Source organism: Xenopus tropicalis, chromosome 1 (assembly GCF_000004195.4).
Source record: "Xenopus tropicalis strain Nigerian chromosome 1, UCB_Xtro_10.0, whole genome shotgun sequence".
NCBI lineage: Eukaryota > Metazoa > Chordata > Amphibia > Anura > Pipidae > Xenopus > Xenopus tropicalis.
This window is the reverse complement of record NC_030677.2, coordinates 81,226,758-81,244,504: the sequence shown is the minus strand read 5'-3', so window position 1 is coordinate 81,244,504 and position 17,747 is coordinate 81,226,758. Positions and strand designations below refer to the sequence as shown.

At 37.0% G+C, this 17,747-nt stretch overlaps 1 protein-coding gene across 7 annotated transcripts in view; it reads left to right on the top strand.

The window, feature by feature from the left end:
* Nucleotides 1–17,747, top strand: part of slc4a4 (solute carrier family 4 member 4) — a 137,368-nt gene that overhangs the window by 64,890 nt on the left and 54,731 nt on the right. For all 7 annotated transcript variants that reach the window (XM_004919133.4, XM_004919135.4, XM_002940576.5 and 4 more), the window contains 2 exons: nt 9,551–9,686; nt 14,715–14,875. In XM_004919133.4, the coding sequence (XP_004919190.2) occupies nt 9,551–9,686; nt 14,715–14,875 (297 nt within the window). The remainder of the gene's footprint in view (nt 1–9,550; nt 9,687–14,714; nt 14,876–17,747) is intronic.

Genomic DNA, 17,747 nt, shown 5'->3' with positions numbered 1-17,747 from the left:
AAAATCCCTGGTCCTTAGCATTCTGGATAATAGGTCCCATACCTGTATTCAAATTTCAAAAGTCAGGAGTGAGCCATGGACAGCTATGCTCTTGATAAACCACCCTCCATTTTACTTCAATTCAAGATATAGTTCAGTCCTGTATACATGGTGTTAAGTGTAAGTAAGTGTAAGGTATAGATGGAATATAGTTTATTGAAGCCTTTGGCACATGTCCTATATATAAAAAAGAATTCTGTGATGTGTGCCAGATGCATCAATAAAGCCTACTGCATTTATAACCCTCAACAGTCTCTGTTTTCATGGGAGAACTCTAAATCATCAAAAGGGTTAAAACTTCAAAAAAAAGGTGGGACCATGGGTGGTTCACTGGCACATGCTGGATAGGTAAGGCCTGAGTATTTTTCTGATATGGTTGTATATATCAACAGCTAAAACAAATACACAGCGTCTTGAGGTTTACAAAGAAACTTGGAAAGGCCACAAGTATGCTGGCCACAAAATAATCCCCTTAGTATATTTTGCAAAACCATAGTAAGTTTGGCAATCTCAGAACTTGGATATGCCGATATAAAGTGGGATGTCACACACCAGTGTAAAGCATCACGTTGGAAATGAATGTCAGTGCCAGAATGTGCTACATATCCCAATAAGAAGCATCTTAGGTGCAACTTTTCCTGTCACTTGTGTTTTTTTTTTTTTTTTAAAAGGAGGTCACAACTTAAACAGATTGTAATAGCCTGCTTCCCGTCACTCGTTCTGAAAGGATTATATGAGGAACCCATAATTTGAGTTGTCACTTCGTAAAAAAGACAACATGCTTTAAATGATCTTGCTCTCCCATAAAAGTGAGTGCACTATAAAGGCAGATTTTATTTTCCTAACCTGATTTCATTTTATTAGTAGAAAAGATCATAGAAGATGTCTGCGTTCATTCTGTTCTGCAAGCTGAGGTGTTTGTATTGACTATTACCCTAATATATGTGTGATACCAGTATCTAAACCTCTGTACTTGTTTACACCATATTTGTAACGTTAATTAGTATGATTATAGACACTAGGGGATCTGCAGTTTTTTACAGTTCTGTATCTTGTCTAACACCAGTCGCTTAAACATTTACCTCTTAGTTGTACATTGTCTAAAATTTACAGTGGCAGTCTTTTAGAATTTTAACAAGGCCTAAAATATGGCATTCCTTCAGTATACAGCTTAAAGACCGGTGTCACATGGTATGACTGACAGGGAGCTTCATTTTATTGTTGGCAGCTGTTGACCGGTAATGTAACACATATACTACTAGATGTGTAATTGATTGCCTGCGCTTAAACTTTATGATGACCTGTTAATCTGCATATCAAACATAACTACTTTTGATATGTCCAAGGCCTTGATGGCTTTTTTTTGTTTATAAAACTTTGCTTAACAATGATATGCTCTGTCATCCTGATTTAATGTCATAGCCCTGGCATTTCATAAAAAATTCTGTTTATCCATTGATGCAGCCTCTTGACCCTAAGCCGTTTTGGAAGCTGGGTTTCTGTCTAACTGGGCTGGGCGTCTGTCTGGATAGGCATTTGATAGATGTTAAAGTAAGTATAGCTGCATCTTTCTGTCTAATTGGCTCAGATTTGCTGGTTCAGACATGCACTGTTTAGTAAATGAACCCCTGTCTGGGTAATTCACAATCACTGGCAAACATTCCAATAGTCTGGTAACAGCATTCCATCTCCATTTAATCAATAAAGCTAATGTTGTTTGGTTACTGTGACATACAGGGCTAGGGCAAATTCTTTTCATGTTTGCACTTAAAGGGGTAGTTTACCTTAATAATAGATCCTTTTTAAATGCTTTGCATTGTCTATATTTGATCATGTATTTAAAATGTAGGTTTTAAAAAAGGAATTACTCAGCCTGTGGCTCTAGCAAAGTTTTTAGTGTAGGTGAGCATGTTGCCACTCCATGTGCTTCTCACTGTGCTTTAATAATATTACCAGTAGGGACAGGCTGACTGGGACAGTGTTTTCCATCCAACAACAGTGATGGTCAGAACTCCATATAACTGCATGGGCTAAAACCAGACTGCCTGTTTTGCACATATTCTAGCTAACACAGAGCATTGAAGTAGTCATACATTTCACTGGATGAATAATGCATGGTATTTCCCTTATTTTAAGTTGTACTTTCCCTCATTTTACATCAAAGTTTTCCTGCATTTAGTTATAAGTTAGTTAGTTTAGTTATAAGTTATAAGTTATTATTTAAGTTTAAGTCATTATTTTGCAGTGCACACCAATTCTACAGGCAAACCATGACTTTACTTTATATGTTCTCCCTCATTTTACACTTTGTTTTCATTTTTTTGCTTCCCTGGAAATGGTAAAATCGGAGTTTCACTGTATTACCTTAAATGATTTGGTTATGTGTTTATTGCGTCTAAAATTAGCTGTAAAGTTAGCGGTAAAGAGCTATGGATCAAACTTGCCTCTATTAGCCTTAGTCCCCTGCTGTATAGCACTGTATCAAATGCTTGTGCAAAATTGAGATTTCATGTACTCCTTTGATCCCGTTTTCTACTTATTTCCTCACTGTAGTTGAGAGGATTAGGTTAACAATTACATACTTTATAAAGCCATGCTGATTTACACTCCAAATTTAGCTTTTACCTTTGAAACAGATTATCTTCTCCTCAGCAAAACACCCAGACTAAAGTTTCTAGGTGCTTTTTAAGATTAGTTCCAGATAAAGTTTTCTCCCTGGATTTTAAAATACACTAACCTGGGCTAATATCACATGTGCCATTTTTCATCGGCTGCTGGATGGGGTGGATTTTGGCTTGAAAATGCACTCTTAACATTTTTAGGCCAAAATCTAAGCTGTGTGCTCATTGACTGCAGCCTGTGGCTGAGTTTTTTCTATTGATGGGAAAGCACTGGGGTTTTGTAATAAAAGACACTGTTTGCCCGGGTGCAGCAACCAATAAGCAGGTAGCATTTAGTGGTCATCTGTTTAAGATCTAATATCTTATTGGTTGCTATGGGTTACTGCACCTGGGCAAAGTTTGTACTTTTTATTATTTGTATATAATAATGTAATACAAAATCTTATGTCTTATATGCCTACATCTAGTAACTCATAGCAACTATTTGGATATTTTTTAGTATGATGTAGAGCTTGATATTCTGAGACATTTTGCAACTGGTCTTTACTTTTTGATTTCTGTAGTTATTGAATCACTTAGCTTTTTGTTCAACAGCTCTCCAGTTTAAAATTTCAGCAGGTATCTGGTTGCTGGGGTCCAAATTACCCTAGAAACCAGGCAGTTGTTTAAATGAGAGACTGGAATATGAATAGGAGAGGGCCTGAATAAACATAAGTAATAAAAAGTAGCAAAAATAATCAAATTGTTGCCACATGGGTCAATAGATTTGGGCTGGTGGGGTCTGTCACCCCCCTTTTGAAAGCTGGAAAGAGAAAAAGAAGGCAAATAATTCAGAAACTATGAGACATAAACCACCCCTTTAAGGAGAAACATTGATGTTCTCTCATATAAGCACTTATTATACTAACTGTGCAAATTCTGTCTGAAAGCTTTTATATGCAATATTAATGGGAAGTATGCCCCTTTGTCAACATAAATGTAATGAATAGTGCTTATGCTGGACATAGTCTTGGCTTTTTGTTTTAATCATGGAAAAGCTATGGTTATTGTTATTTCTGGAGATAAACAGGACAATGAGGTTAACTGAAGATTCTCCATATTTGCTTCTTGTAAAATATAAGCCAGTATACAGACCCAGCCCCGCCTCAGAGGTCCTAGGCGCCTGAGGCAGGCAAGTTGATGCCGCCTCCTCGCTCCCCCCGTGCATAGCTTTTTCATGTCTGAAGGGGGCGGGGGTCACATTGCTAGTGCAGTGAGCGCAATAGCGCACTAGAAGACCCGAAATTCCAATTTAAAAATCAAAATTTTGGCTTCTTAATTTACCTGGAAGGCTTTTTGCCACCCCTGGTAACTTGTCCGGCGCTGCTGCTTGACAATACCCAGAATGCACAATAAACTTCTGCAAGTCAAAATAAAATGGTGCTGAATTTTTGCTGCAATGTATAGAAAAACCTCTGATGGTTTTTGCCAGTTTGAGATTCGATATGTGCTAATTAAAAGATACCAGAACATTGTTTTCTATACATTAAATATTTTTTGTTATTATCCTTTTTTATATTTTTGTACTTGTCCTCTGTTCTGATGAAAAATGGTAATAAATGTTGTAGCTGGCCTTAGGGAACAGTTTTGTTGCATTTTATGGAAGCTGTGCAGATGGGGAGTTTTCAGTAACTGCCAACAATCACCTTTGCACTTGCACCTTTGTTCTACAAAAACTGTGCTAAAAGGTGTCATAATCTTCCACACCTACTATATATATAACTATCTAAAGCTTACTTAATGGCCCTACTGATATCAGAGAAAACCAATATGTGAACGTGAAGATTCTTGTATGCAATTAGGTTTAAATACAGTAATATTTTCTGAGGTAGAGTAAAAACCAGGGACGCTCCATAGAGAACTCTATAGCACTAGGTTATTTCATTCTTATGAAGAAAACCTCAAGGCAGTATGGTGGGAAATAGTGTTACCAGGATAAACTTATCCTGTAATTCTTTTCATAAAATGACTCATCAGAACCTGAATGAATATGATGGGTGGGAATAGGATATGTAAATAGTGTTCTTCCTTCCATTATCCCTTCCCATGCTAAAGGCTTTGGATTCATCTGTGCTTCTATTAAAATGCATGCTGTAACACTACAATGCAAATACTACATTTTTTTAAACAGTGTTTTCTGTTAGTTCAACGTGTATCTCTGTATTGTTGTATAATATACACGCATGTCAAATGCATAAAAATACATTTGTATTTTTTAAAAAATGCAGTGGAACATAGTTACATAGTTAAGTTGGGTTGAAAAAAGACTGAAGTTCAACCCTTCCAAGTGAACCCAGCGCACACATAAACCCATACTGACCTATCTCTGCACTCACATACATTAACTATATATATATATATATATATATATATATATATATATATATATATATATACCAACATCAATACTAGCTGTAGATTTTAGTATCACAAGAGCCTTTGATATTATGCTTGTTCAAGAACTTATCCAAACCCCTCTTAAAGGAATTAATAGAATCTGCCATTACAACATTACTAGGAAGGGCATTCCCCAACCTCACTGCCCTCGCCGTGAAAAAACCACCTACTCTACTTCAAATGAAAGTTCTGGTCCTTAATCTAAAAAATCATTTTTATGGGAAAAAGAACATCCTCTATCACCTCTAATGTACTTGTCATGTCCCCTCGCAACCCCAATCTTGACTGTCTAACATCACAGTTATATTCATTACCAGTTTAGTTGCACATCTCTGCACTCTTTCCAACTTAAGTCTTAAGGGAAAACTATGCCCCCAGAATGAATACTTAACCAACAAATAGTTTATATTATGTGAAGTGACTAGTGAGAGCGAATATTTTCAAAGGCATGGATTTCTGTGAATTTCCGCATTTCACCATTGGCAAATTGCAGCTAAACTTCAGAGAAAATTTGCTGCGTGGCAAAAAAAGATGCAGGCGAAAAAAAAAAACAAATAAGTCGCGCGACAAATGCGTTTCGCTGTTCTGTGAATTTTGCTGTCGTTTCGTGAATTTTTCGGCGAAGCGAAATGGGACAGATTTGCTCATCAGAAGTGTGAAGAAGTGTGGAGAAGTGTGGAAACCAAAGTCAGAACTCTGTCTATTAATTGGCTGATGTGGTCTAGCATGTCTGTGTGCCTTGGCTTACTTGTATGCACTGTGAATCCTATGATCCCAGGAGACGGCCCTTAATTCTTAAAATGGCAATTTTCTGTTTAGGAGAAGCCAATAGCACATACCACAAAAAAAGCATATTTTGATGAAAATGATTTATGTACATGAAGCAGGGTTTTACATATGAGCTTGTTTATGCAACATAACTACATTGACCTACATTGTTTGGGGGTATAGTTTACCTTTAAGGACGGGAGCCCAAAACTGCACTGCATAAGGGGAGGCCTTACCAGAGACCTATAAAGAAGCAACATTATGTTTTCATATTTCATTGCAAATTTTTATGCAAGACAACACTTTATTTGCTTTAGTAGCCACTGAATGACAGTGCCTGGAATTAGACAACTTGTTATCTACAAATCTGGTGCGTATAATTAGCCAGAATAATATGCAATCAATTAGCTCAGGTGCTTAGGTGTGCATATTACACACATTGATACCAATGTGTAAGAGTCCTTATACATATTTGCATTTTATATGCTGCTTTAATGGGTCACTTAGTAATGGGTCACTAAACTCCTGTTCTTAACAAGCTGAGAAGGGACTTAAAAACCTAGGGCTGGCAGGCCCCCCACAGCTGACATCACTGGTAAAAAGGCAAAGTTATAGGGGGTCCTCAAGCCATAGACTCTGTGTCCTGTGCTATAACCCTTTTGACCGTAGTTTTTGGCGCCAGTCCATGAATTACTAGCACAGAGAACTTGCAGCTATAGACATTCAAATGGCATAGTATTCTTACTGTGTGACTGAGAGAATTTTACTTGCACTGGTATACTGCAGTGTGTATTCGATTCTCTAGTTAAATTTGTGACCCATACATGCACTAACTCACCCCCTTTCAACCATTTGCTCTAAGATTACCAGATCAATACAAATTTTCCAGAATGCAATTTATTGCAAATTATTGAACAGCAAACATGGATGGTAGTGCAGAGAAATAGCAGGGATAAATTGAACAATTAAAACTACTACTCCAATTTTTAATGTCCTCATGCTATCTGTGGATTGCTGTTCTGAAATCACACATTTCTATTTAAATGACATTATTTTAAAGGTAAATTGTTGCTTGTGCTATTCTGTACTGAAGGGGTTAAATTAAATATTCAAGCTGAGGATAAGGCAGTGTATGTTAATCTTGGGGTTTAAGTACATCATGAAAATGTGTCTACTTGCTTAACAGCATATAAATGGTTCATTAACTTATAAAGTGTAAATTCAGTGCCTGTGGCATAATCTGGTATTGAACAGCAAAGCCAGGAAATTGCTTTATTGTATTATGGGCAATGCTTTTCTATGCAACAGAAGATGGTTCTGCACCTTATTTCTCTAACCATTCAAACTTTACAAACTTGAGCTCTCGTTCTTTAGAAATATGTTATCTAATAAGCTTCTAAAAATGTACCATTCTAATTGGTTCCATTATTTGTGCTGGTTTTTAGCTGTAACATATGTAGCACAGTAATAACGTACGTTCTCCTGAAAGTAGTTTCACTAGACCTTGCCAGTGCAGTGTGCACTATGTTCCACCATTGAACATTTCCATGTGCTCCTTTGTGTGTTTCCATTTACTTGGCAAAAGAATGGCAGTTTGGTCTTTTAAACATCCTTATTCATATCATTTCCCAGTCTCATTGTCTCCTTTTACGATCTGAAGTGAATACTGTGAATTTATCAGTACAATAAGTGACAGAGACTGATGGAATGTCACAAATTCTATAAAATCTTTTGTGACTGATTGTAAACCTCCTTAAAAATTTTAATACTTTACTGTAAAAGACACAGTAAAATAACAAAATAATCTCCTCATTAAAATGTGTCTTGAACTTAACTGCAAGGAGTTGTTCCATAAAGCAATGAAATAACATTACAAAATGTAGTATGTGAACTATAAGTTTACAAAAGGTTAATTGTTAATTTGACTCTTCATATGAGTTTCTTTATTGAAATTGCTCCTGTAGAAGAACAAATTGTGCCTTGTCTCTGTTCTGTGTAGTTTTATATGTTCCATTGCACGACAATGCATTGATGCATTCAGCCCTGTGGATCTGTACCCACAGGAGCAGAGATAAATGCAAAATACTTTGGTCAAGTATGTTTTTTTCTGTGTCCAGCATGGGTCTCCTTTCTGCAGAAAGCTACAGAGTAAAAGGAAAATAGTGAACACTGCACCACATGGCTATTGCACAGAAAAACACTTGAGGGTTTGGAGCCAAAGATAAAAAAATTAAAAGGAGGATATTACATTTGTTAGGTTCCTGTCAGAGCACATATTTAAAAGCTTGACTGCTGAAATGGACTTCTGCTGATACTGTTTATTTAATGTGCACTTTTGTGTAATCCAAGTTCTGTATTATGAGACAGTTTACACTAAGCTCATTAGAAGTTACTACAGACAATGTTTTGAAGGTTGTGTTTGCAGCTTGGAAATTCAAGTTTATATTTTTGTGGCTTTTGAGTTAGGTACAAGATTTTAAACTTGTTTTTTTAACACTGCCCATCAACAAGCTCTCAAGCGAATCTTCCTACTTGGCGAGAAGAAATCCAACAGCCCTCATATCCATATTTTAAAGATTCAGTCCTGCTGTAATTGTGGGCAGTTAAGCTATGCATTACATCAGGGAAGTTCTGCATAGCAGCCAATCAGCAATACGTTTTCACCAGTCTACTACAAGTTACAGCGAAAGCAAAGGTCTGATTGGTCACTATAAATAACTGGATTTGTAAAAGTTAGCATATATGTTAAAGGGGCTCTAAACCCCCCAAAATAATCTTAATGAGAGTGGAAAAGGTTCCTGAGATATAAACAGTTTTAGACAGCTTTAGACTGATAATACCAGGTATTTGACTCAATAGCTCTCTTTATTGAAGTGGTAGTGCCTTGTCTATTTAAAACCACTAAAAACAGAATAAATAAACATATTCAGAGTGGATTTCTGAGCCCTTTTACAGTTTTTATTCATTTTCTGTTGTAAGTGATTTTTGTGATATTATCATAAATACACAGTTTTATGCTACTAGACTGGCGACCAAGCAAATTTTGGGTAATACAAGCCTTGATTGAAAAGTAACCAGCTATAATCCTTATCAAATGTACAATATTTGACCCCAAGTTGTTTTTCAGATGCACTGGTGCCTGACTAAATATATTCAGTCACAGTCTTCATGCACTGAGTAGACTGTCTCTTGTTAAACATTGCCACGCTGGTAAAACGTCCAGAAAGCAAGAGACCAATGGCATATGCACACTTTTAGGTGGGAGGGTGGAGAACATGCAGGAGGGATGCTCCTATAAGTTGGTGCTACCCAGGTTAGATTGGTTGAAACTGGTTTTCTGCCATATAAATATTAAGGTTGCCAACCTATGTTTGTAGAACAGTAAAGTTCTTCAGACAAACACTAGTATGTTTTAGGAATATTCTCTGCAGTCAATGTAGAAATCTTTGATTACAGCAGGGTGCAAGTACTTTTAGATCGGTTAACCTTTGGACCAGCTTCAGTTGTATAAAGTCATCATTTCAAGCAACTCACATTTCTGTATACAGGAACAAGCAAAGAAGGGGAAATGTCAAAGGAAAGTGCAGATCTTGAGAACAAACTGAACAGTTTTAGAGAGGAAGAAAAAGATCACAACTCAGTTATTATCAGTCAGTCTGTTAACCGAAGTATTTTCACCTCTACAGTCTCACCAGCTGCGGAGCGCATCCGGTTTATCTTGGGTGAGGATGATGACAGCCCTGCACCCCCGCAGCTCTTCACAGAGCTGGATGAACTTCTATCTGTGGATGGCCAAGAGATGGAATGGAAGGAGACAGCAAGGTGAGACATCTGTCGCTGCATCCACTCCTGTAGTATATTAATAATTCTATCTATTAATGAGTGGATTTTTAAAACTTATATTTGATTTTTTTAAAGAATTATCACAGAATTTTGAATGTGCCTCCTAGCAAAATTTATACACAAGGTGAATTCATGTCATTCTGAGCTTTGCATGGACAGGCCAGGGGCATATACTTGTATGCCACTCAGCAGCATGGAGTTTTGCAGGAATCCTGTTCCTATTGCCTGAACAATGGAAGGTATTTGTCATGCTGTGCCTTGTGTCTCAGTTACAATAATAGGTGCATGTAATATATAATCATTAAGTCCAAGTCATTACAGGCACAAATACATTATATTATTATATCATGTTATAAGGTGTTTTGGTATGCATGCAGTCTTTTACCTTTTAATTACAGTAGAATAGAACAGATTGTGGAGTGAAGGTAATGATAGAAAACATAGAAATTGGGTTCTAGATATATGATGTAAGTAAAATACAAATGACACTTACACATCCTTTACTGGCACATGAGCCTTTTGGTGCAACCCTGAGTGCCTCTACGTGTAACATGCACACAGAGTCAAGGCAGGTATTAATTATAGGGCCCCCTTGAGAATGAGTGTATTGCATGCTTTGTGCCTCATGCCTATATCTATTGGCCTAAATTATGCAGACTAATGGATGAATGGAATCAATGGAATCAAAGCAGGAATGCTGATAATCATGCAGATAACATATTCTTGCTGTGATTTAGAGTAATATTTTTTGCATTATCTCTTTTCTGTACTTGAAAGCAAAAATCATTTCTGAATTCCATGAAAGTCAGTCTTATATAAAAAAAAAGCTGGTCTTATAAATAAATATATATGTATATATATATATGCAAATGCATGTGTGCACTCATGTGTATAGGCATAGATATATCAGGGACAGGTAACTTTCTGCACTCAAGCTGTATAATATTGCATTCTGACTATCTAATATAAAGGGTGTGAATGCAAATCTTTATAATAGATTTTTATCATACAAGGGTGATATTTTACCAGTAATTAATTTTCCCATCACACTGTGTGTCCCAGTGTCCCAGAGGTTTATACATATAAGGGTCATTTACAAGTCAGTGTGTGTTTTACCCTTAAGTATTTGCAGAAGATGAAAATGTGTTTGTAAAATTGTGGCTGTAAAAATGCCCAGTCATCTGTGCACTTCAAAGCAGTTAAAAATCAAACTACTGTGAACTACATGTTCACAGCAAATCTTTGGTGTTCAGATGTCGTCATTTCTGGCACTCAGTTAAGGGATTGTTCTGTAATTTAGATCTCCATAACTTAATTCTGTTAAAAATCATTTACGTATTGAATAAACCCAATAGGCATGTTTTGCCTCCAATAAGAATTCATTATATCTTAGCTGGGAACAAGTACAAGGTCCTGTTTTATTATTACAGAGAAAAAGAAAATAATTTTTAAAAATTAGAATTATTTGCTTATAATGGAGTCTATAGGAGATGGCCTTCCCGTAATTCAGAACTTTCTGGATAACGAGTTTCTGAATAAGGGATCCCGTACCTGTACTCAGTTTGAAAGAGGAGATGGGACTATACAGAACTGCAAGGAGTGTGTTTACATGCAAGTACCACTAATGAATAGAGTGTATTTGTGCAATGCAATTTAGCAAACTTTGCAAAACCGAAGCTGCTGTAGACTGTCTGTGATGTTTGCAATCTTGACCCATCCCTTCTATTAAACTATATAGATCATCATATTTTGATTACCATGATAATTAGTGCTCCAGCTGTTTGAAAACTGCAACTCACAGCATTCTCAGATGAGATGGAATGACTGCAATACCTGCTATTATCTCAAAGCATTAAAAGACCCAATGTACCCCCCTAAAATGCTGTTTATAACAGGGATTGATAAAATATTTATGTCAGAATTCTATAGGAGGGATCAATGTGCCAGCTGTCACCATTAAAAAAATATCCACTAAGAAATACAACATTTTGGATGAAAGAATGTGGGCTTAAGCATCTTTTTTTTATTAGTGAGTAATTAATAGGGACAGATTTGTAAACATCAGCATTTGAACATAGCACACATTAACCATAACAGGTTACGGTTGAAAAAGTGATTCTAATAGAAGTTATAAAGGTAGGTATATAATTATAACATATTTTGTATCTGAAGTAAAGGGAAAAAACCTCATGCAGCAGTTCTTTTGTAAAAAAAAAATGTTGCCCTTTTATTCATTCTCTCCACTGCCACATGCCAAGGTATTACTGAAATAAAACAGGGGCTAGGGAATGTTAATCAGTCCCATGGTTTTTTTAGGCTAGGCAGCACTATCAATCAGATAATAGTTTTAATTCCAGGCTGCCAAGCTGCAGAAAAATTAAAGAATAATTGATTATTTATTTTTAAATGCAAACACAAATCACTAGTAGGCTCCTTTGCAAGTTGCAGTGAGCACCAATGTACCCTTCTGCCTGCTGTGATTAACTATGTGCATTGATTCAAGGAATTACCTGAGTTCTGGAATTACTGTCAAACTGTGGGTAATTTTTGGGTTCCCTTAACAGTTAAAGTTACATAGCTGTTTATAGTGCACTGAGCATGTGAGTGTAGCAGACACTTTACACAACGGGGAGCCCCTTTGACAGATATGAAGTCCTGGATCATGGCTGCAACTTTAGGCTGGTTCAGTAAGTTCAGTATATAAAATGTGGCATTTTTAGCCATGTTCATTTTTAGGGTTTAGTTCTGCTTTAAGGGTTGATCCAACACAAAACACAGATCTCAGAGTTGGCAGCTACAATGGAGCACTGTACTTTATCCTTGCACTGAATAGGTATTAAATACAGGACTCTGGAGTGTCTTGTATTTTGTGACAGGGGAAGTGCGAGGGAACGTTCATATCCTGCATCCCCTATGCTGCAGGCAGGCAATTCATTTAACTGTAAAGTTTATTTCTGATTAGACTACTGGTTTGGAGTAAATACTCACACATGTTAATAAATAAGACTGTTACTGTTAAGTGATTATTATGGCATCCTAATATACTGTTGCCCAAAATAATGCACCTGCCTGGGAGAAGTTGGTAGGCAAGCAACTTAGGCAAGGAAGGAGTGCATGTCTGCATGCGCCAGGTCATCCATGCATGTGACACATGTGTACCTGAGCTCTCTATGCTGGGTCAGGTTTGGCCCGCGCCAGTGACGCCACTAGCACCTACCAAACCCAACCCGGCATAGAGAGCTCAGGTGTATCGTATGTATCGTGTTCCATGGATGATATGTACGTCTGTGGGCAGTTGCTCATGTCCCGTTATTTGCCAGTATTGGAAAGAGGTACAGCCTTTTATAAGTGAGAGGTTAGGCCTTCCTAATATTTGAAGCCCTAATTCTAGCAGAAGCAGTACTCCAGTGTGTATGTGATGAGGAACTATTAGGCACTTTATTGCTCGCAAATCCCTCCTTATTAATTAGAAACCCACTTTAATCCCCACCTGGCATAGAGATCTTAGATGCATATGCATCTGGCTGCAGTAGCGCAAGCATGCACCCCTTCCGGGTGGTCACGCCGGGCCCCCCAGCAAATAAATCTTTTGAGGGAGCCTGGTGCGAACAGTCTCTCCTTCCATGCCCCCCAGCCTGCATCGCACCAAACCTCCCAGCCCACGCTGCTCTTTTAAAAAAAAAAACTAGGTGTGGGGCTGGGGAGGGGAGACTACAATACAGCAGACCCCATGGTCCGAGCCCCTCTGTTTCCCCGGGCCCCCACACTGCCCACCCACCACCTTCCCTTCTCCCAGGCAGGTGCATTTTTAAGTGTAATGTATTGTTTTTTAAATAAAGACTCGGAGAGAGTACAATGGGTCCCTGATTGCACAAACTCCTTCCTTGTCTGCCTACTGCCTTTTTCTCCCAGGCCAGGTGCATTATTTTATTGATTATTATTACTAATAGTTAATTGTTGTATATTTATATAATTGTTGGGAGTGGGAGAAGCCTTGGAGAGGGGCCCGTGGAAAGTGTAGCCTAGGGGCCTCACATCTCATTATCTCATCTGGCGCCGGTGACCACAAACACTGGCTAAGCATGTTTTCAGCATATCTGAAGGGTATGTACAGAAAGTCTTTTGGTTTGACTTTCACCAGAATAGGTGTAGCCCTTGTACCATGTTTTGCATTCCTAGAAAAATGTCAGCTTAATCAACTGCACATTAAGCAGCCAGGTTTAACCTTTGCACTAATTAAGAAGCAAACTAGTTAAACACTCTTTAAGTGCCATGCCTCTTTCCATAAATCAGTAGGTGAAACAAGTTAACTTTTAAAAGGTGAAACAATTGCTGCCCAAATCTGACACTCATTGGGCACATTATGCAATACACTGTACTACATTTTAATGTCTCTAATCATATTGAAAGAATTATATCATAGAAAATGTGTATTTATTGGGAAATGTGGGTTCCATGATAACATTCTGCAGGACCTTATCATGCCCATAGACATCCAGTAGAGCAGCCCTGGTATAACTCGTAGTCATTTTAGATATAGATCTGATGGGTTCTTAGTGCATTAGAACATCAAGAAAGTTTCCAGATTCACCCTCAGCTATCTATAATATTGTGGGAACTCAATTGTGTGAAAATATCTGAGCACACTTCATCTGAGTGGTGTTTGGCAAGATGTGCAAGGTGTTTCCTTTTAAAAGTCCCATTTGATAAATCCATGTATATGGAATCAAATAATGCAGCTGCCAATCATAGGAAAACTGATTTTCCTTTAGTCAAGTAGAATTAGAAGGTAAAAACCAGGTGTGAACTAGGCTGTATATATGCTAATATCCATACTTAACAAGTTTTCATTAGTAGTTTTGTTTACAATTATTATCATTTTCCAGCAGTTTATATAACAAATGGTATAATATTTTTTCTTTAACATAATGCATAATGCTTCATAGATATGCCTTCTGTGAACCTACAAGCAGCTGACTATATTGAATTTGCTCTTGTTACCTACAGGTGGTTGAAGTTTGAGGAAAAGGTGGAGCAAGGTGGTGAACGATGGAGTAAGCCTCATGTTGCCACTTTGTCCTTGCACAGCTTATTTGAACTGAGGACTTGCATTGAAAAAGGGACAATACTGCTTGACCTTGAGGCTAATTCACTCCCACAAGTAGTAGGTGAGTACTTCTGCAAGCTGGTCACTAAACGTGAAACCGTATATTTAGCTCAGAACATTTTGGAATACGGCTTATTTCAAACAATGACAGATTTAAAAAATGTGTTAACTATATTATTTTAATGTGGTAGTTTTCAAAAGAATTTGAGTTTGCAGTAGGCTGAATAATGGCCTCTATCAGTTAACAGAAGCAGAAAAAAGGCACATAACCAAAAAAATAACAAAACCTTAATTAAGAAGGGTAATGTGTTTTATTTTTCTATGGATCTTCATAAGGGCTTAGTATGTATAGTTCATGGAAAACAGTCGCTTATTGGCATATTTGTGGATACCATGTGTTGTTGCTTTTTTATGCAAGTTTCACATGACTTATGGGATCAGGGTGTAAATATCCTGATCTTTTTGGCTAGTTAATTATTCTTATAATATGATATTTATTTGCATAGACTGATTCTGTATAATCTCTAGTTTAAGGAGGGCAGGGCTGGCACCTCATCCATTTAAGTACCAAATCTTACAAATATCGGAATGTACGAGACTGTGTTGAAAGCTATGTGTTAGTCATTAAAATGGTGTTTGGCAACCCTAATAGTAACATAAGCTCTTTTGGGCAGGCCCATTTTTTACCCCTTGTATTATTGTATTGTACTTTTAAGGTATACATTAAATTATTGTACAGCACTGTGGAATATGTTGATGTTTTATGTTGGAGCTTTATAAAGAATGATACTGTATAATCTCTAGGATTGGTAACTCACCCATTTAATTACAGAGTCTTACAAATATTGCAGTGTACAAGATTGTGTTATGTGTTAGTCATTAATGTGGTGTTTTGACAACCCTAATAATAACATTAGGACTTTTGGCAGGACCCACTTTACCTTTTGAATTATTGTATTGTATGTTCAAGGTTTGCACCCATTTATTGTACAGCACTGTGGAATACAGTATGTTGGCGTTTTATAAATATGTGTCAACACTAATAATACTAAGCATGAGAAACATTGCTAGGCAAATATAACATAAATACTATTTGATGACAAGCACAGCATTTATTAAACAATTTTTGCAGCACCTTCCAATAATCTTAACTAGGACCATTTAATTGCTCCTTGTATTTCAAGCATTTCCAAGTCATTGACCTTTAGTCTTTCAGAGGTTGAAAACCAAGTTACAACTCTCTTGGAATAGTTATTAAGTGATATGTTTTATAGATGTTTTTGCATGCAAAGATAGTTTATGGCAGCAGTTGTCACTGAATAAATACAGTCAGTACTGCTTGATAAGGAATCTGCTTTTAATTCAGCAACAACATATTGTGTTATCAGCATGTGTTATTTGATGACTTTTTTAATGTATCTACTTCTATGAAGTCACTTTAGGTCAGTTGTTCCCAAGAACTATAGAGGTACTTCATACCTCCCAACTGTCCCGATTTTCGCGGGACAGTCTCCTTTTTACAGCTCAACCCACAGCTCTGGATTCTTACTGAAAAGTCCCTCATTTCCCTTTGATCTCCTGCACTAAAGCTAAAAAGATACAAATTTAATTAAAAGTAGCTTTTGGCAGAGAGCCCAGAAATCTTAACAAGTGTCACCAGAACTTAGAAACATTGTTTCTCGCTTTTGGCAGAGAGCCCAGAAAGGTAAAAGTCCCCACCTGCACTGAGATTTGACAATTGTAACTAATTATTATTATTATTAACATTTATTTATAAAGCGCCAACATATTCCGCAGCGCTGTACAATAAGTGGGTTTCATACATTGGACATACAGAGTAACATATAAGGCAATCAATAACCGATACAAGAGGTGAAGAGAGCCCTGCCCAAAAGAGCTTACAATCTACAACTAATAAGCTAAACAGCTCTCTTGGGGGAACAAAGAATTGCAGCTTAAAGGGCAATTTTACCTTTTTCAGCAAAACTGTAATAGCACATAAATTAGGACCCCAAAACCCCCAGAAATGTGTTAAAACTTTAAATAAACTGCCAAATTTAGTCAAATGGGCGTGGTCAAAAAATGTGCCCCTCTGCATGCAGCATTTGTTTTTGTCCCTCTTTCCGTTTTCAAAATGTTGGGAGGTATGGGTACCTTAGCAAAAAAAAAACCCATGCATTAGTCAGTTTCAGGCCAGAAAAGTGACAGCACAATGTGGATTGCACAGGTTAAGGTCAGTTTGAGGTTTTTCATGATGCTCATTGCTTGTTCTTCTTTACGGGCTTCTCTCAATGCAAAGCCCTGCTATATGGTTTTGTAATGTACATGTCTGTATTAAGTAAAAGTTGTGATCTCCGAACCAAAAAATTAAAAAGGAGACTAAATCCCCACTTGAATTGACCGAAATGAAAAATAATCTGATTAGAACCATATTATTGAAGGAAAACGTGTTTATATGTACTGATATAGATTAAAAAAACCCTAACCCTTAAAGGAATAGTAACACTAAAAAATGAATGTGTATAAAAGTAATTAAAATATAATGTACTGTTGCCCTGCACTGATACAACTGGTGTATTTGCTTTAGAAATATTACTATATTTTAGTAAACAAAGCTGATGTATAGCTATGGAAGCAGCCATTCAAAGGAGAAATGGCACTTGTTACTTAGCAGATAACAGATAAAACAATATTTTATAAAACTTATCTGTTATCTGCTATGTACCCTGTGCCTTTTCTCATTTTTTCCAGCTTGAATGGCTGCCCCCATGGCTACACAGCAGGGTATTTATATAAACTATTGTGGTGTTTTTTTTTTAGCAAACATGCACATTTTACCAGTGCAGGGCAGCAGTGCATTGTACTATAATTACTCTAAAACACTTTCATTTTTTTGTGTTACTGTTCCTTTAAAACCATGCTGCAGTGTAGAT